The sequence below is a fragment of the Lissotriton helveticus genome, chromosome 7 (assembly GCF_964261635.1).
Source record: "Lissotriton helveticus chromosome 7, aLisHel1.1, whole genome shotgun sequence".
Classification (NCBI taxonomy): domain Eukaryota; kingdom Metazoa; phylum Chordata; class Amphibia; order Caudata; family Salamandridae; genus Lissotriton; species Lissotriton helveticus.
In genome coordinates, this window is record NC_136068.1 from 686,104,224 (window position 1) to 686,125,489 (window position 21,266).

At 44.5% G+C, this 21,266-nt stretch overlaps 1 protein-coding gene across 4 annotated transcripts in view; it reads left to right on the forward strand.

The window, feature by feature from the left end:
• The window catches only part of SH3PXD2B (SH3 and PX domains 2B), a 305,249-nt gene that overhangs the window by 57,630 nt on the left and 226,353 nt on the right, over window positions 1-21,266 (forward strand). For all 4 annotated transcript variants that reach the window (XR_013598659.1, XM_078653005.1, XM_078653007.1 and 1 more), the window contains exon 2: window positions 10,855-10,935. Coding sequence is in view for 3 of the 4 variants with exons in the window: in XM_078653005.1 (XP_078509131.1) it covers window positions 10,855-10,935 (81 nt within the window). In the remaining variant the exon portion in view is untranslated. The remainder of the gene's footprint in view (window positions 1-10,854; window positions 10,936-21,266) is intronic.

Genomic DNA, 21,266 nt, shown 5'->3' on the forward strand with positions numbered 1-21,266 from the left:
GCACGTTGTCGTATAAGATCTGGGACGGCCATTAACAGGTTTGATAAATGCAGTCTCGAGGTAAACTACCTCTAATCCCGGGTTCCTATTTCTTCATATTGGTGGAGTTATTTGTCCTGCATTCTTCCCTGGCCCTCCCTTGTCTCTGAGACAAGAGAAAATTGGGCTGGCACAAGTATCACCCTAACTTCCTCCTCTTTTGTCAGTGAGTCGCTCTTGGTGCCCACCAATGACACAAAGTATAAGGCAACCGGCTGCAGCAAGATTCACCATCTCCTTTTCTCATGGCCACTCATCTGACTGTTGCTTTCCCAGTCCTGTTGCCCTGGCTGCATGGACTTCTCGGCTTAACTGCCAGGTCAGACTGTAAAGCATTACTGCCATTAAGATGGGACAGCACAGTGCTAGTACTGCGAATGTGAAGTCCCCGGGTGAGATGGAGGGTTTCAACTTCTGCAGCAGGAGATGCAAGGAGGCAGTTTTTTTGGTTTTTTTCCCTTAAGATATATGGACTTTAAGTAGGTCAAATGTGGTGGGAGGCATCCATTTCTATATTAAAAGTTCCTGATGGGTATCTATTTGTTTTATAATGTGTGGTGCACACATATCATTGGCGTGCTAAATTCAGTAAACATCTGTTGACCACATAATTGGCCTCTGCTCAGATTCTAGTAGGGGAGATGCTGCTCGCGCCATTCAGGGTCAGGGTAATCCACGTGTTACCCAACCCTCACCTCCTACATTTGACTGTGCCGGGAGCAGGAAATGGAAATGCAATATTCTCCTTTGGGGCTCTCAGCATCCATCCTCCCCTGAAGCCCGTGTCTACATGTACTCTTTTGATCTGCTCACTCTCTGTCTATCTCTAGACATTACGTGGGAGGTACTGAGGGCTCAGCATCAGGCCTTGGAAAGCACATCTGTCCTGGTCCTTCAAGATGTACCTTGAGTCATGTCATCCTGTTGAAATGTCCCAGTCACCACTTCTGAGGGTAGCTGCCCACACCTTCCTGCAGGAAGCGGAGACTGCTGGGAACTAAACATGGGCTATATTTATATAATTATTCAAGACCTATATTTGCATCTGTCCTGAATTCCCAGAAAAGGTTTTTCCTGTGGCTTGAATGTCTAGGGCATTACTTAAAATAAAGTGAGGCTTCTTCTTTGTGAAATGGTTCTGTGAAATCCACTTCCTTGCTGCCCCCTTTAGCTCAACTGAGCACGGATGGTGGACAATGTTGTATGATAGGCCTGCCATCAAGAGGCAACAAACTCTGTCCAACTCTTAACCCCTTCGCTGCGGGGGTTATTCCTCCGCTGTGCTGGGGGGCGCGCACGACGCCCGCATGCTCATGACGAGCTGAGCTCGTCATGAGGCACGGCGCTCCTGTGCTCAAGACGCGCTCAGCTCGTCACAGGTGCATTACCTGCCGTGGAACGCTCAGCACAGCAGGGGAATTATCCCCACATGCGAGCGTTCCACGGCTCATGACGAGCTGAGCTCATCATGAGCACCGGAGCGCCGTGGCTCATGACGAGCTCAGCTCGTCATGAGCATGGGAGGGGTTAACCCACACAATACATTTTACCATATGCTTATCGGTGATCCTGATTACCGTGTGAGCTATAAAAGCTATGCACAGTCTCAGAAGTGTTTCTCGATAGAGCAGGGGCCTCAAATAAATAGATTGATCCCCTTCCTCGCAAACAACTCTCGCAATAAAGGAATATATTTGAAATCAAATCTGAAAATGGACATTCGTTCCACGATAATGAGTTAACTAAGGGAAATAGGTGTTTAGATACAAGTTCTACTGAACTTCCTCAGCTCAGGAAGCCAGTAGGCAATATCATTTGGTTGCCACCTGCAGGTCACAGCGTCATTGCGTGCCTCATCATGGCTGATAAAATAAGTAATAGTAGAAGAACTGCTAGGCGTGTAGTACAATTCGTTTTTCAATCTGTGCTTTTTGAAGGTAAATTAGTATTAACATTTTTGGAACAGGTTGATTGTTGTGTCGAGTTGGACCTGCTTTGCTTCTGTTCATTGGCTCTAGTGTGCAAGTTTGCTCTCGTGCAGGTGAGAAGGATTAGTTTGCTGCTATAGACAAGTCTGGGGTAGTTGTTATTGGTGTCTTAAAACGATGGATTGCTGCTATACATCAGTTCGGGCCAGTTGTTAGTTGTATCTTGGTAATCTAGAGTACTGCAGATGAGCCGTTTGAGGCGTGTTGATGAGAAAGAGATATTGACGGTCGCAGGGAGCTTTGGGTTCCAGAATTGATGTGGGGCTTCCATCTTGACTTTGTGGCCCTTCCATCTTGACTTTGTGGCCCTTCCATCTTGACTTTGTGGCCCTTCCATCTTGACTTTGTGGCGCTTTCATCTTGACTTTGTGGCGCTTTCATCTTGACTTTGTGGCGCTTTCATCTTGACTTTATGTGGTGCTCTGACTTTATGTTGCTGAATTCATTCTGCTACTGCCAGGCTATTGGTGGGACCCTGTGAGATTGGACAGCAGAGAGGTTGCTGTGGGGCATTTGTTCAACAAGGCAAACTGTTAACCCACGGCCTGTGCGATCCCTAACTGGATCTACAAGTTGAAGCGCTACATTGTTGCTATCCAGCCATACCTTGTTCTGAAATCAATGGAATTAGAACGTCACTGATGAATTATAAACTCCATGTAGTCTGTAAGAAGTATTATTGTTCGGTATCATTTCTTTTCCGGATTTAGGTGTTCGCCTTGTGGTGGTGCTGCTACAAGGCTTACTTTGGGTCGCTTCGAATTAAATGCTTTTGCAATGCACAGTTTGGTTAATTCATACTGGAGAGAATGTACAACATATTTAGCTGTGGCACAAATGAACTGTCTTACAAGTTTTTGGCAACATTTACCCACCATAATCAAAGCGATGGAGAAAGTGACATCACATGCCCTTTGACCCCACAGGAAGTGAAATTGCTCCACAAGTAAGCCAGTTGATTAGCCATTTAAAAAAAAAACTATTAAGCTTGAGATTTCAGCATGTCAACAAACAGTGTTTGTTTGGAAGCACAAGAAAGCAACCGCAAACTGGGCAAAAGCTGAAGGCCTACTGACTGTTAAAAGATGAGACGTAAGTTTGGTTAAATAAGTAACGTCACAAAGCAGTAACTCTGGTTTGAAATGGCAGCATGGTGCTATCCCAAAATCTATATCTCACTAGAAGTGGAACACTTCATGTCAAAGCTTCTATTTCAAGGTGAGCTGAAGTCCTCAGTTTTGTAAACTGTTCTGCTTCCCCACCATAGGACGTCTATTAACCTAGAAATGTTGTCATCTAGCCTTAGAGCTCGACGTAGCAGGCTCCACCGGCCATTAAAGACCCGCACAAGTGTTAAAGGGAGAGGCCTTTAATGGCCGGTGGAGCCTGCTACGTAGAGCTCTGAGTCTTATTAGAACATTCCGCCTATAGAGGGCAGAATATTCTAATTTGTAAAACAAAGGCCTCATGGAGCCAGAGGGGGTTGAAATCTCCTCGGGCTCCGTATGCCTTTGTTCACAGCAACTGCTGTGAATAAGCATTGGAATGTTGATGCTCCGGGCTTCTACCAGCCATTAAAAGCCCAGAGCACACCACTGTTTTCAATGGAGTGCTCAACATTCCATTGTTCTAATTATCCTTAGGACCCCCTACAGAATTATAATTGAATAGAATCCACTTTTAAGATCGTTTTAATTCAATACCAGTAGAAAGATGAATTGGATCCACCATTTTGACAGTTTCTCACATTTTATAAAACACTTAGGGCCTGATTTAGAAGTTGGCGGAGGGAATACTTGGTCACAAACGTGACGGATATCCTGTCCGCCGTATTACGATCCCCACAGGATCGAATGTGATCATAACACAACGGACGGGCTATCCGTCACGTTTGTGGCAGAGTGTTCCCCTCCGCCGACTTTTAAATCAGGTCTTACGACAAAGTTTTCCCTTGGCTTTCCATGCTTGTTTGTAAAGTTTGAGCTATATAGTACTTGGCCGCTCTTTTCACTCTTAGAGGAGTCTCTAATGAATCTTTGCCAATTTTGGAAAGCTCGCATGAAGACAGTTTGTTTCTGTCTGACCTTCCAAAAGTCGAAACTCTGGTCCAAGGACTGAAGGAAAATTGTAAAATCATCTCTTTGTGCTAGTAACTCAAACCTAGCTCTTTGTTAAAAAATGAAGTTTGAGAAAACAGAATTGCATGGTTGAGCAAACTGATTCTCTGTACATTTCAAAAGGCACTTTTGTGGCCGGCACTACTTAAAAAAATAACACAACACTGGTAGTCCATCACACAAGTACACTGTGTAACACACAAAACTAGGAAACTGATGCATAAGTTGCATATCGCAAAATGTCTGCATCACACAAGCTGTGCATCAGTCGAGCAATGCATCACACAAGTAGTAGTACATTGCACATGGATCCTATAACTCAAGTAGTTCACCAAACAACCACACAAGTACGCTAGCAGAGCACTGCATAAATAACTCACTTGCAATAAGATGCGCAGGTAGACCCAGTAAGATGAACCGCATGGCTCTCCACAGGAGGACAGATCTATCTGGATCATTTGTGTTGTACAATATCCCACTGTTGGTACTAAGAGGGCCAGTGGAGGTATCAAGGACACAGAGGTCAGGCAAGCAAGAGAGAAGATTTCTAAGATGCGTGTGCTTTGTAAACCTGTCATGTGGTCCAGTGTCATTCATGCCTGTCTAGACTTGGCTTTTAGTTTTCATTCTGGTACTTCTAGCCATGTATTTACCACAACTAATAGTATCAGGCTGTGAAGGAAAAACTAGGACTGAATGGTCAACTCATAACTGAAAGAGACAATCTGAGAACCCTGTTCTTGTAGTAATTGGTAGCAGAACTGTACACATTGGTCCCTGTCTTTCACAAGCACTCACAGGTCACCACCGAAAATATCCATATTGATGCCCAGTGCTTACTCTGTTTACTGCCTGTCTGAGACCCTCTTTATTTATTTAATTATTTATGCAATTTTATATAAAACATACATGGCCTGATAGCTTTAGCGGGTTTTGCGGTTAAAAGGCCAATGACACACTGAGTGGCATGCCAAAAAGGGAACAATGTGCAAAATTACTAGTACATAGTAACACAATATATACCCTAGGGGAGTTTAAATACAGTGTAGCTAAGCACAGTAAATATAAATAATCCTAGGACTATATACAGTACAAGAAAACCCAATCTATTTCCATGGGAGAGCTACAACACGCAAGTTTAAAGCATTTAGAGAGAGAGTTCAGTAAGAATAAGAAGGACCTCACTAGTAGTGAGTTTGTAACAGGGGAAACTCAGTTAAAGCAGTCCTTAAAGATAAAATAAAGATAGAAGGGATGCTGGAGGAGGTAGGCGGAAGACTTGTAGGAGGGAAAGATCGGGAGTAAGTTAAGGGGGCACACATTAAAATCAGGGTGAGTACGGCCGGTGCAATAAGAAATGCAACTAACGAAGTAATCAAAGAGGTGGCGGTACGTTCTTTTTGGAATGCTGAAGTGATTCAGCTTGTGTAATAACCTAAGATTCCCAGATAGCTTCAGCTTGGTTGTCCAATACTGACGGGTAGAATCAAATGGCCATCCTGTAGAATGCTGGTAAGTCCGTGGAGAGCCACTGAAGTGCTCCGAGCGCAGGAGTTGTGACTAAACTTTTATTATTAGTTGCAAAGTGCGCAGCTGGCTCCCAGGATTGCTTTCTGCGAGTGATGTGTACTCTAAGGATGCAAGTCAACAGGCAGTTGTCATTAACAATTGTAGACGATACTAGATATTGGAGTGCCTTATGGTCCTGTTTTTACTTGAACTACAAATCCCCTTTACAAATGTAGTAATTGGAAATGTGCCTTATAGGCCATCTCATTTATTTGAGCTTATTGGTTAGATCTTTCTTTCACAATAAAGTTCAGAAATGTTGCAAACCCAAGTTCAAAGTAAGATAAGCAGAAACTAACTTTTTAGTGAAGTGAGTTCCATGTCATAAGACTTCATCCACTCTTGGACTGTTTGTAGCATTTGATCGAGGAATAAGCGTCCTTAAGAGGAGAAATCTTGAGGTATGGCGACTTATCCGTGTATCCTCTGCATACTGATGATAGAGGATTCCAAGTTTATCGAGAAGGACAACCGAAGGTTCTGTATACAGATGAAAGAAAGCTGGGGCCAGACTAGACTCTTGTAAGATGCCTTGCATCAAAGCTGCTGAACTGGGAAGCAGTTCTCAAGTTTGAGCTTTTAAGATCAGTTAGTCAAGTAAGAAATCAACCAATTGAGGACGGCATCATGCCCATTGGATCTTTAAGAACTCTAATAGGTGTATTGTGATTTCCCATATCAAAGACAGCAAATTACTCAAGGAAAACGAGAGAACAGGACTTTCCAGTGTCATTAACATGGTGTGCATCGACTGCTAGGAGCAAGGCTATTTCAGTACTACACCCATTTTCGGAAGTCCCTATTGAGGCTAATATATAGGATTGTCATTGGAGATATGTTGATAAAGCTGCTCAGCAACACTACTTTTAATAATAGTGGGGAAGGATACATTTGAGACCGTATAAAAAATGATAGAGCTCACCCAAGTCTACAGTAAACATCGTTATTAGAGAGTGACTTAGTACATTTTAAAGAAAAACCAAAGGTGATGATGGACGGAGCGTTGACAATACAAACACTCACCCCCAGTCAACTGATCTGGGTTTAATCCATCACCGTTCTTTAGCTCACTCCGCCACCCCAGTTCAGACATGGCCATATGCAAATCAGTCTGACCCTGTGCCTCATGGGAACAGTCCAGCCCGAACTGCCAAGCCTTGTCTTCCCTGGACCGGAATCTAGCTTCCCAGGACCGGTTTCTGGCATTACAGCCGTCTTCAGCCGGGCTTGCTTGACTCCGTGGCAAAGTGAGCAAGAGACTCACGTCTGAGCATACCCTGCCAACTTGGGGCGAACAAAGAAAAACCAAAGGTGATGATGGACGGAGCGTTGACAATACAAACACTCACCCCCAGTCAACTGATCTGGGTTTAATCCATCACCGTTCTTTAGCTCACTCCGCCACCCCAGTTCAGACATGGCCATATGCAAATCAGTCTGACCATGTGCCTCATGGGAACAGTCCAGCCCGAACTGCCAAGCCTTGTCTTCCCTGGACTGGAATCAAGCTTCCCAGGACCGGTTTCTGGCATTACAGCCGTCTTCAGCCGGGCTTGCTTGACTCCAGTGGCAAAGTGAGCAAGGGACTCACGTCTGAGCATACCCTGCCAACTTAGGGCGAACAAAGAAAAACCAAAGGTGATGATGGACATGGGGCACACGGTCAAGACTGATTTGCATATGGCTGGGTTCAAACTGGAATGGCATGGTGAGCAAAAAACGATGGATTGAGGCCCAGATTTCTGTACTGGGGTGAATGTATGGCATTGTTCTGCATTCTGTCCATCACCTGTTGTTTTTGCATTTGTCACCCCGAGTGGGACGGGTATGCTCAGACGTGAGTCCCGTGTTCTCCATGCCACTGGAATCAAGCTATCCAGGCTGAAGAGGGCTGAAAGCCCGAAACCGGTCCTTGGATGCTTGTTTCCAGTCCAGAGAGGACCTGGCTTGGCAGATTGGGCTGGACTGTTCCCAAGGGGCACAGGGTCAAGACTGATTTGCATATGGCTGGGTTCAAACTGGAATGGCACGGTGAGCAAAAACCGATGGATTTAGGCCCAGATCTCTGTACTGGGGTGAATGTATGACATTGCTCTGCATTCTGTCCATCACCTGTTGTTTTTGCATTTGTCACCCCGAGTGGGACTGGTATGCTCAGACGTGAGTCCCGTGCTCTCCATGCCACTGGAATCAAGCTATCCAGTCTGAAGAGGGCTGAAAGCCCCAAACCGGTCCTTGGATGCTTGTTTCCAGTCCAGGGAGGACCTGGCTTGGCAGTTTTGGCTGGACTGTTCCCATGGGGCACAGGGTCAAGACTGATTTGCATATGGCTGGGTTCAAACTGGAATGGCATGGTGAGCAAAAACGATGGATTTAGGCCCAGATCTCTGTACTGGGGTGAATGTATGACATTGTTCTGCATTCTGTCCATCACCTGTTGTTTTTGCATTAGTACATTTTAAGGCAGTCTGGGAACACACCTGGTGCAAGGAAGAGGTGGACTCCGATTGCTCAAGTTGGCAGGTAGACCAGGCCCTTAGCAACATTTGCTGGAATCGTGTCAATGAAAAGGGGAGAGGGTGTCACTTTAATAATTGTTTTTAACAAAATATTATCCACAAAGTCATCAAAACAAAGCAAACTCTTCTTGGATTTACTAGTGATGTTCATTTTTAGGTCGAGCCTAGCAGTGAGCATGCGCTGCTTTGCGAGGCTTCTTGTGTTTACTCCGTGTGGGTGCGACTCCTCCCACACGTTCGATTGGCTTTTGCGTGTGTCTTACAATAATGAAAGCAAGCAAATGGCTAAAGGCGGATGCATGTCCCAACCATTTTTTTAAAGGTCACTCCCACGGCGGTTTGCTCTCATGAGCGCGCAGCGGTGCACAGGGTGGCAGCTGCATTCTTCGTGAGTCAGGTTACCATGCTTTCTCTTTCACTTACAATCTGGTCTTTTACTGCCAGCTCCTACAGCGTTCCCCTGTTGTCTGTCTTGGTTTCCCCATGTGTTCAAGGTTTATTTTTGTGGTTTGCTTACCTGGGAAATTGCGCAGTTTGGACGATTTCAGTTGCAAGCAAGAGTTCTTAATAAAGCTGACATTTCACAATTATAAAGGTTGTCCGCTTTCAGAAAGAAATGCAGCTCTGGGTATTTACAGGTGAACCCGCCTTAAGACACAAGTAACAAAATGCCGCCAAGGGGATTAAGGCTAGTTTTTAAAGGAAACGTGGATACAATTAATCCGAGCTAGTCTGTGGATGCTCATTTAACTAAATTTGTCTTAGGGTGGGTGTGGCCCTTCAAGACATGTTGACTTTCACTTTGATGATTCATCTGCCCAACACTAGCAGCGACGCTGGGGCTTTTATTCTTTTTGTGCATAATTCATAGAAAGGAACATGACAAAAACCTTGCATCGATGAAAACTGAAGCAACTGTTGCCCAAGGCTTGAGGTATTGGTATTTTTTATATGTTGAGCATCTGTTTATGTGACCGTAACAGTCGCTGGAGTGTTTCACAGTTCGTTAATCTTTCTTAGGTCGAACCTAGGCAGCGGCTGCTTTTTCCTTCCACCCACCCTCTCTTTCCTGTTTCCTCTCCTACTGCATTCCCATCGCTGTTTCTTCTCCCCCTTTGTCTGTTTCTCCCTCCCTGCCCCCAGTTGCCACTCCCACCCAATCGCCAAAGGCAAAAACTCACCTATGGGCGAGACCTATTGGCTTTGCCGATGCTGGTTTTCTATTCATCGGGCAGGTGTGGCAATGAGTTTAATTGATCTGACTTTCTATCACAGAACCTGGCAAATTCTTCCTACCTGGCAGAAGGATCATCAACTCTGAAAGACGATGGAGGATTGTTGGCCTAACGACTTTGAACAGTTCTTTTCAGTGATTTTTTTTTCTTCTTCTTTTTGGCAGTTTCAACAGCAATTTGATGTGTGTGGACATTAACCTGCAAATATTTCTCATATAAACATTTCTGGGAGCCTTCAGTTTACCTGCATTAGAAGTAGAGGTCGACTGCTTTCAGTTGTTAATATTAAAGATTTCCTTCAACGAGAATTTTGGAAAACCATATAGCCAAAGGTTTAGGTTCTTTACTTTGGCTCTTACATTGAGCAAAGACGCTTCAAGAAGTTCTTTCATACATTTATTGGACATGGTGGTGACCACATTAACCTCATCAGTGGGGCAGATCAGAGCGAGGAGATTTTTAGGCCATCCATACAAGATCTTTAATAGACATGGTATGGGTGTCCTTGAACAAGGAAATTCTCTTTTAGTCTGAAGAAAGGATTGACAGTGTTTATGTCAGACTCGATCTGGAAGCGATAATACTCCAGAAGCAGCGTGAAAGCGGGTTACAAGTGCTCCTTGAGTTTCTAGGCCAGCTATTAGTATTGAGGCAGTGTGAGTGTGGCAGGTGTCCAGAGGAGAGCTGACTTGCATGTAAGTTGAAAAGGGTGTGGGAAAAAACAGGTCAGCGTGTTAACAAATAGGCCAATTTTGTGGGAGAGGTGATCCAGTGATGAACAATTGCACTGTGGTAGAATGTTTTGAAATGTTAAGAATAAAGCATTTTGGTGCCAAAATAAAGAACACTGCTCAGTTTAACAAAGGCTTAAAGTTATAAATTGAGAATTCCTTGGAGGGGATGTGGTGCCTATCAGGAGTGGCTCCCAGATATTTTCCAATCTGAATGTCTCCACAACAACTCTCATCACTATGGCTGCATCAAGATGTGTTGAGGAGTGCACTGATACAGGGCCAGGGTCATTGACTCTGGTCCATCTCCTGACATCACCGCACTCCATATGCATTGTGTGCGACCCAAAGTCAGCATGCACTTGGATTCAGCCAAAGGCGTTCCCTGTTAGGGTTGGAGGAATATGTACATTGCAGGCTGACTCCAAACTGCATCGTGGCAGGGAGGAGTTCTTCTAGAATAGAAGAGGCTCAGTGGGTGGGATGTTGGCTCAGAGTGTAACATGGGGGCTGGGAAGATGAAAGGAACTGGGATTTGAGAAATAGTTGCAAAATGGAGGGTTGAATGAGGTACCATGTTTGCCATTCGGATGAACGTGTTTGCTATATTGATCACTTGAATGAAATGTTTGCTTTTCTTTTTCCTCCCCAAACAGGTATACATCATCAGGGTTACGTGGTCGAGTGGCAACACGGAAGTCATTTACAGACGGTACAGCAAGTTCTTCGACTTGCAGGTAAGGACGGTATTGTGTTGTACCCTCGTAAATTTAGCTGTGGACGAAATAGTCCTTTATTCTCTTGACATTTGTGGAATTCCAGGAAAATTACATTTTCATAGTAAAATGCCTTCTCCAGTATCTCAAGCAACTTCTTTTTAAGCGGGTGAATATATTGCGTCAAAAAAGGCGGAAAATGTCTTGATGAGACATTTCTGTATGAAAAATCTCCTGAATCTCATGACATTTTCTTTTTGTTTACTGAAGTTGCGTGTTCACTTAAATGTTTTGAGAAATGTGAATTTCGAGAATCTTGCTAATTTCACCAGCAAACTTAAAATTTCACACAGGCCTACTTGTGACGCTTGCCTGCTCCATTAGCAGGGTTGCTCTTCCAAGGTCACTAATCAACCATTTTGAAATGTACGGGTGTTGAAACATTGTGAGCAGGGTGCTGAGGCAGTGTGAGTGGAGTGCTCGTGAAGTGGAGTTGCCCCTTATTGAAGAAAGGCGTCTACCAGTTAATAAACATATTCCACACCTTATTATCCCTCTTCACATCTAGTATCTGTGTTGGGGTGTGGTAATCTGCATAATGGAAGTCGGCACACACATTTTCAGCACCATCTTTATTTGTTGCATGTCCGTAGGACATATATTATCGGCTTGGCATCTCCAGCCAGAGTTCACACTCTTTTCAAACCCGAGCATTCTAAGGGTCCCCTCATTCCATGTCACCGAACCTCACACAGAATACTCTCTCAGTCAGGCAGGATACCACTTCCGCTGTCTAAAGGGGGTATGCAGTGGATGGCCCACAACATGATGTCTGGAGCTTGACTTTGTTTGGTGCTTTAACTTTATAAAACTAGTAATGGCCCCAGCGTAATTCAGACCAGCCAACCTTAGAATAGTTTTCACCAGGTGAAGGTACAAAGGTACAAGGAGAAGGCCTTGGAGATGGGATGCGGCTATCATCAGTAGACCTTTGGACCCCTTGCACTTCCCAAATAGTGACCCCAACCCTCCCCCACAATAAGAACGAAATCATCTGGAGTCGTCTTCTATTTTCATTTTCTTCTGCGACTAGGACAGCTGTGGCAATGAGAGTTCAATGGATTTATTTAAATTTCCGACCATAGAACCTGACAAATTCTTCATAACAGGCAGAAGGATCATCAACTCTAAAGCGATAGAGGATTGTCGACCTTAATAATAGAGTTTTTTCCAGTGTTTTTTTTTTTGTTGTGTTTTTTTAAAGTTTTTTTTTAGTCCAGCTGTGCAGATCCTTCCTGCCTGAGCTGGAAACCTAATCTGTGGGAGTCTTTCCTGCTCCCACTACTGCTCATGTGTGGCAGTGGCTCTTCACTGGATAGCCGCCTGATGAGTGAAGAAACTGTGTCCACCCACGGCAGCATCATCAATTTTTCTGGCCTGATAACTTTGTGCGTGATTGATTGGGCTGAATGAACTCTCCCATACTTTTCATGTTGCTTGAGCTGTGCATTCACATATATGCACGCTTTTCAAGCATAATCAGTTGGTCATCTTTACAACTAGATGCACATTTTCCCTTATGCTAAGCTTTTGCATAGAACATAGGCAAAGACAAGTTTACACGGTGTGGTGGGAAAGATAGAGGGAATAGAAAGAAATCAGGGGTGTATTGGAATTCAAATATTTATGTCCACATTTTCCGATTTTGCCGGTCTGTGGCGTGTGCTCCTCATCATGATTATATCTTTAGAAATGTGTGCGTTGAAAAATGAGAATGTTCACCTACTGCATTTATTTTACTTGCTCCACACTTGAGTATCGCACACACATGATTCTTTGTGTGACCTGGTTGTGTGGTCCCTTGCCTTTCTGTGGTTTAGATCTGCATGCAAGTTAAGCACCTAGTGTTGGAATGAGTGGATTATGTCTTCTGCTGTGTGCTGGCTTAATTAATTACATGATAATTGTTGTTTTTAGCACCATTCCTGTGAGATCGTAGGTTTGTCAGAAGTGAAGGCGAGGCATGCATAGGAGAAGACCTATTGCATGCAGTCTCCTACAGAATGGTGCCCCTGCAAAGGTGTCCATCAAAGGGCTGTACATCGTATGTGGGGCCCGATATTGAAGGTGGTTGCTCCTAGTAGTCACAACTGTTTATAAGTGTGGTTCTCCTGAGTTTGTGAGCAGTACGCATGGTTCATTACTTTAGATGTTGTAATCTTCATGTATTAATTCGATCCGTGTGTCTTAGCTGTGTTTAGTGTCCTGCTTCTTGTTGTGGTTTGTTGTTGTATAATGTGTTGATGGTGTTTGTTGTTGAGTGCAGTTCATTTTAGTTTCAGTGGAACGGTGTGAAGTTGTTTCCCAACAATTGAAAAGTAAAATAATGTTCTAAAACATGGCCGCCATCTTAACGGCCATCAGTTGCCAGCAACGCGTAATTAACTCTCCAGGTTGTTCTTGAACACATGGGTGCCTTTTTCCACCCATCTTCTACCTGACCCCCCTTTGTTTGAAGAAAAATGCAATTACTGAAAGGCTGGTCTATGGGGTGGTGTGGTGGGCAAAAAAGATAATGACCTGGATTGCTACCCAGTGTAATTCATTACCAGTGGCTGAGATTAATGCAAGCAATCCACCCATCATATCTTTGTTTTCATCAGTGTGCTAGATGTGAAGGGGATGCCCAAATGTGGGTTCCTTGGTCACTGTGAGATAAGCGCCAAGCAGCACTGTACTGACTACGCAAAAATAGGCAGAAACCGGTCTGGGGTTGCTTATTCCTTTCCGAGGGAACTTGGCCTGGCAGTTCGATCTGGAATTTTTCTATTGGACCTGTACCGAGACTGATTAGCATATGACTGATTCATGTCTGGTGTGGTATGGCGAGTAAATCAGTGATTGACTGGATACAGACCGGAGTAATTGCCTGTGGCAGAGATTATTCTAATCAAGCCACTCATCACTTTTTTGTTCTGCTCGTTACAGAGAGTGAAGCAGTTGTGGTTCATTAGTTATTTATTTGTTTAATGTTTTCTGTAAAGCATTCAGCATCTTATCTTGTGCCTATTCTAGACAGGCCTTTAACAATGCGTTAATGAGCCCGTTTGGGTTCTATGTAATGTTTCCTGTTTATCAATGCAACCAAACAACTCAGAGTATGAGGTTTTAATCAGTGGGAAGGCTCAATCTTGTGAGCCTGTAGTTGGGGTCAATCAGGAATCCGAGTGTTAAATGTGGTGCTTCTTGTTGGTTATTTGGGTTATGTCCTGGGTGTTAGAGGTTGTGTGACGGAACCACGCATTCCATTACCAGGCATGCATGTTCAAGGCGGTCTTAACAACGCAAGTCTTAACCATGTATATGCCTTTACCAGGCATGTCTTTACAACAAAATATGCATTGTTAGAGCATGTTTTGCAAAGACTTGTGTGGTTAGAACTTACCTATTTTCCCCGACCTGAGCCCTGAGACGCCCCTTGCAGAAATCTACTCTGAACCCAGCCCCCCCATACCCTACCCCGACTCCTGCCCCCCCACCCTAAGCCCTAAAACACACCCCATGGGCAAAGATCTATCCAAACCACAGCCCTACCCTGAGACCTAAAACTGCTCAAGTCCATCCTGAACTTTCCACGCCCCCCGGCCCCCGCCCACAAGCCCTAAATTACGACTCTGTCCTCTGAGCCCAAAAAACGTCCCCAAGCCCTAAAATACGTCCCTGGGCCTTAAAACCTACCCCTTACACCACCCCCCCGCCCGCCCTGAAAACTTCCCCAACCCTTAAAATCTATCCCCACCCACCCAATGCCAGCCCCACTTACCTCACTGTGTCCTCTCCCGATCCTTCCTCTTCCTGGGCCTGCCCATTCCGTACATCTAGTCCGCGCATTAATGGTTAAGGCATATGCGTGGTTAAGGCAGGTGTGGTTATGACACACGTGGCTCAGGCCATATTGTTTCGACTGTTTCCCAGGTTAGATAATAGGTGGGTGATAATCTGGTGTTACACTTTCAATACAAAGCAGAGTTTGAGTGCATTCTGATAATACTTTACCTGAGTGGCCATTCTCCATTCTTTCTATACTTCATCACTGCCTCTGCTGTCTGATCATAGAATCTTGGTTGCTTTTGATAAGTAATCAGCTTCTAGGTGAATGGGTTTTTAGGTCGGTGGATATTAGGAGTGATACAATAGACTTCAAATTCATATTCTATACTGCTCAGCGCACCAGTGGAAGGTTTTTAAGATGGGCTTTGTGTGTTGTTGCTTTTTCGTGTTAAGTGCTGGTGATCGTGACTTTGTGGAGTGAACTGTGTAAATCTTGGTCTTGACATGTATTGGTCTCACTCACTGGACAGTTGGCTCCATGTTTCATAGTCAAGAATCTAATTTCCTTTAGGTATATGGATTAACAAACATTCCTCATCTGCTCACAACCATCCAACCATAAACCACAGGTGCAGAAGTTAACAGGCTATCGGAACGCTTATAAAAACACTTTAATGAAAATGTATTCTCTATGACAAATACATTGAATTAACACTTTCTAAAATCAGGAATTATGTGAAAAATTTCATATATAAAAAAGCGAAAAGGACTTCCAAGAGACAATCACATTTGTCATTAGTGCATTAATTTGTAGAAATGCATAAACTCCACATTGTGCAAACGATCCCTTATTTGACAGAATGTAGTTCTGTGCGATACAAAGGTAATGACAAAATAAGGCGTCAACGCGATTTGGTGGGTTTAAAACCAATGGAACCACCTTCTTCAGGACAAACATATGTTTCTTCTCCTCTCCTATATTTAATAGTGCAACCTAGTTAAAAGAAAAGCCATCTGCAAGCCATTTTATTCATTAAAATCTCATAGCGTCTGTGGTTCAAGTCTATGTACTGTATCACCTCAATATGACATTCTATTAACCATAAGTGTTCCTGTATCCCACCAATGAGAACCTAACCCTCAATAAGTGGTTAGCCAATCCCCAATCATACCCTTGTCCTTTTAAATAAAACAATAATTCATTCAACTCATTGATCTTAGCTGTTGTGGCTATTATTATTACTAGGTCGTTCAAAATATTGACCCACCGGTAAAAACTCGAGGCGCCGGTTTGCTTAAGGCGTGAATTGTCCGAAAAGTCACAAACTACCTGCATATAAGGTAAAAATATAATGTACCCAGCTAGAGGTAGAGCCTGTTATTTGACCATTCCTACCCATAAATACATATGGTAGAAGCATACCTGTTACACTTAATTATACAGAACGATTTTTTATTCCTTCCAGAACAATGTGCTTGAATGCCATCTTTCAATGAACAAAAGCTCAAACTGAGTGCTCTTGACCACTAATACTACTTTTGTGACCTGGGACACTGGGGGGGAGAGGTGTTGAACACATTTTGTTGATAAATAACAATTACGAAGGGGCAAACTTTGAGATATACCAACTGAAGCCATACGCCTTGGAGACTTGAGGAACCAAGTTCAGACCTGTTTACTATGGTTTGTGAAAAAGACTGAATTTCTCCGTAGGGCAGTTTATGGTTTTCATATCTACTATTCAAACTATTTGAATAAGATGTAATGGTTATATTGTCGATGTCTGCCGAGAAGATGAGGCGCATCGCTTGAGGATCAAGGAGATCTGTTCAGTAGCTTCAGTCCCACTCATGGGTCCGAAAGCCACCTGATAATAGTGGAGTGACTGCTGAAGTAGGCTGGGTGCATCCTTTCAGTGGAATATTTGGGGTACAGACTTTTGAGGGAGGGCAGCAGTTGGCTAGCTCTGGTAAGAATGTCTTAACTGCAGCTATTGTCCATCTGACAATTTGAAGGCTTTGGTTTACCTTTCTGGCTTTAAATCCACATGTGTGGACTTAGTTCTAACTGTAGGAACCCTGCGACTGTGGTGGTTCGGTGAATGCACTGGTTCATACTCTGTGGTCTGAAGACTTCAGACTCCAAGCCGTCATTACGTTTTTGTTGCTTACTTAAGACTCACAATGTGTTTTTCACAGTTTTTTAGTTAGTCACTTTGCAAACAAAAGTTCAGGATTTCCTTTGACTCATTGATTGTTTTATTTATACTGTTGCAGTAATTCTATGTTTCGTACTCTTAACTGATTTTCAGTTTCCATTGGCTGTATACTCTGCTCTGCCATGCATGTGTTTTTGACATGAGACTGAGGCAACTGCCTTTCCAGGTACCAGCCAGCCTTTTCTGGTTGACAAGCTCCAAGGGAAGCTATATTATTCTACCCGTCATGGCGGGCCTCTATCATAAACAGCTACTTCTGCCCACACTGAGATGTTCTCAGTTCGTGTGCCAGATCCATAGATGATCAGGAGCCTAAGGTGATTGTATTTGTGTACCTCCATATATTGTTTTGCAGTATTTACATAGCACTTACTAACCATATGTTGGCCACTGAAGAGCTTGCCTACATGGGTAGCCTGCTATACCGTGTAGCGTCTGGTTGGAAGGATGTTGTCTTTGTTTTGATCCTATGAGGGAAGTGTTTCCATGTCATGCGTGATGACCATCGAGGTGTGGTTATTGTGTTATGGGACACAGCACGTAGCAATGTGTTGGATGATGAAGTGTAAGGGGTAGACTTGCAGGTTTATGGTTTTCAGCATGCTGGTGGCTTTGAACAGCTCTACAGGTCCCTTTATATTATTTCATATGATACAGTCTGCTTAACTTGTTACTGCACTGGGGGATGTACGTCGTTACAATGCATGCTTTTACAACGCATGCCTTTACGACGCAAGTTTTACAACGCAAGTCGTTACAACGAATTGCGTTGGGGGGCGCTGGATAATGAATAGTTTAATTCACTATTCCAACTCCAGTCCCCGTGGATAGTAGGGAAGGTGTTGGATAGTAAATTAAAACTATTCCCTATCCTAGAGCGCCCCCCAGCGCAAGTCGTTGTAAAAGTTGCGTTGTAATGGTTGTGTCGTAAAGGTACTTTGTTGTAAAATTTGCGTTGTAAACGCTGTTCCCCGCACTGGGTTGTCGAACCTGAGATTTTGTGTATAGCTGTGTCCTGAGCTGGCTTGGTTAGAGGGAGAGAGAAGTGGAGAGATCAGTTGGTATGGGTATTTGTATTATCAAACCATATCAAAGTGTATTTGTGAGATGTAAAGATGCGGTCAGATTGTATACATATTTGGGAACTGCAACTGAGTGCAAAGGTGGACTGTATTCAGGTCATCTGAATTGTCCATCAATGTGTGACGGATAACTTCAGTTATGCCATGCCTGTGAATTTTGTGATGTCTGTTTTTGGCTGCACAGTTCTGCTGGTGACGAACAAACCTTATGTCTTATTCTATGTACAGCTTGAATAGTTACAATATACTTAATTTAGAAATCTTTAGTTCAAGGTCCCCTACATGTTAAACTGTGCCATTTACAAGTGTGTTTGTAACTTTATAAATCGTCTCTCTCTGTATTTCGTCTGCTCCCCTGACAGTTGGATGTAAATAATTTGTATTCTGAAAACAGTTTTTCTGCGAGAAATGTATCATTAGTTTTTACGACCGCATGTTCCGAGTAAACCTGTATTGTGTATGGTACATCTTTACGTGGGTGCACAGGCTGTCGGGCTCGGCGTAGTGCGAGTCTAGGTGACGCAGAGTGGTGTATGACGCACCAGCAGACACTACTTACCACAGCGCCAGGCTGCCAATCACTGCGTGTTGAGAGAAGGGAGTGTAGCAAGGAATGCGTTGAAATGATTAGAGGCATGTTTTGGTGGCTGGGCATGTTTTCGGGGAAAACCAGCTTAGTCGAAAGAGAGCTACTTAGGGTTTAGAATAAAGAGGGTTCAGGTTGCAGAGTGCATACTTATCATATAACAAAAACAAAGCAGATTCGGAAAGGGGGGGGGACAAACTGCATGTATTTTTCTGCCTAGTCTGGGGAAACGTTGTCAAGGGGTTCACACATCGTGCCCTTCCTACACAGTACATCTCCTTTCTCCATTGAGGTGGTGCGCACTGGAAAGATTAAAGACCACGTCTGCAGGAAAGGGGTTCGCTGTGACCTGCAGGTTATGGTCAGGGCAGTGCTGCAAGCGCTCAGCTGGCTTTTCTCACAGTCGTCCCTTATTATCAAGTCTTGTGAAGCCTCTTTGGTGCAGGCTTTGGGGAGGGGGTTGGAAAAAGCAAAGCCTCTGCGCGGCCTTGCTGACTGTCACGCGGGACCACTTGTCATCTCTTATGCTGCGCCCATTATCGATCTTTTCGCCTCACGTCATCACCTTTCCCCCTTGGGTGAACTTTGACCCGGATGTCTTACACGAAAAATCTAATGGTTATAGAGATGTAGAAAACGTCCTACGTACGACGTGCAATTCGTCTTCACGTTGTCAAAATTATGCTAAATAAAGTGTGCAGACAATCTGCTTTGGTGTTGTACTTGACTACAAGAAGCAGTCTGGAGGTCTGGGGGTGTTTGCCTGGAACCCACCGTGCCCCAATGTTTGACTTCTCTGGAGACCCCCTTGCCCGAAGCGTTTTGTAAGTGCCCGTTCACTTCTTGGTCTCTTGGCTGAGATTGCGCTCTCTCTGCGAGACGTGTTTACATAGAATAGGCTTACAGCCCGCCCATAGCTAACTAATTTTTAGCTTCAGTATCACTCTAGTTTCCTTCATCCCTGTTCGTCACAGCATGTGGATGTCATGTCGTCTGCACCATTGCGCCCTGCACCACAGCATTTTGTGCCACTGTACTGTACTCTTCTCCACTTCACTGTACTCTACTCTGCACCACTCTATGCCACTGCACCCTACGCCACTATACTCTGCAACACTCTGCTCTACGCCACTGTACTCTAAGCTACGGCACTGCACTCTGTGCCAAAGCTCTCTATGCCATTGCACTCTACTCCACACCACTCTACTCTACTGCACTCTACGCCACTCTGCTCTACACCACTGCACTCTACAACATCGCACCACTCTATTCTATGCTGCACTGTACGCCACTTTACTGTTACTGCACTCAATGCCACTCTCCTCTGCGCCACTCTACGCCACATCACCTTACACTCTATGCCACTGCACTCTACTTTAAGCAACAATACTCTATGCCTCTGCACCATTGCACTCTATGCCACTGCACTCTACACCACTCTAGTTAACAATACTGCACTCTACATCACTCTAGTTTAAACTACTGCACTCCATGCCACTCTACCTGCACCACTGCACTCTACAACACTCTAGTCTGCACCACTGCGTTCTACGCCAATGCTCTTTTGTCTGCGCCATTCTACTCCTCTGCACTCTACATCAGTGCTCTCTACTCTGCACCACTGTGCTCCCCAATCTGTGTTTAATCCATTGTTATTTTGCTTGTCAAGTCACCCCAGTTTGGACCCAGCCATATGCAAATCAGTCTTGCCTCATGGGAACAGTCCACCCAGAACTGCCAAGCCAGGTCCTCCATGGACCGGAAACAAGCACCCTGGTACTGGTTCTGGGATTCACCACTCATCAGGCAGGGTAGCTTGAATCCAATGGTGCAGCAAGCAAAGGACCCAAGTCTTGGCAAACCCTTAGCCTCTTAGGGTGCACATAGCAAACTGGACAGGGCAGTGACCATCACTGCTATCTTTTAAAATGCCTCTGTTAAAAATGGGATCATTTTCTGCAAAATAAGCAATCGGTAGAAGCAGTAAGACACAACCTTAGCGATGGTAGTTTTAAGTGTAAGAGATCCATCAAGTTTATCACCTAGGTTCTTCACTATACAGCATGTTCAGGACGCGGGCTCAAATGGGAAGGCTAATAAGTTGACTGCCATAAAGTGTGTTTCCCTGTCTGTTCTGCCTCTAGGGTTCTGACAGATATTCCATAGATCAGGCAGGGGTTGTGTGGGCTTTCGAACAGACTGACGGACAAAGGAACTCTGGGTAAGGATGGTTTTATTAACTTATACGAGCGCTTTTTCTGAATTGTTTTGCGATAATAGGGGAGTGGCGTGTCCGTGTCTTCCGACAGGCGATCTAGGCGCTTCACAGTACTTGTTCTTCGGTATTCCCGGGGTCTTCTGGGACTTGCAGGCCGCTTCTCTTCCGGAAGTCTCCCCGTCCCTTCCAGTGTACCAGAGAAAGAAAGTGCAGTTAGGCTGGGGCCAAGGACTGTGCACAGGGGAGGGAGTGAGGAACACACGTGTATTTTATCCGACCCAGGTTGGATTGTAGTGCTTGTGAGGATAGGGTTTTAACTCTAGGGATGACAGGTGGTTCAGGGTGGCTTAACCCACCTACGACCCGCCCAGCCCGCAAAGCGTGACCGTACCTGCTCAAGCCACACTTCCCTTGAA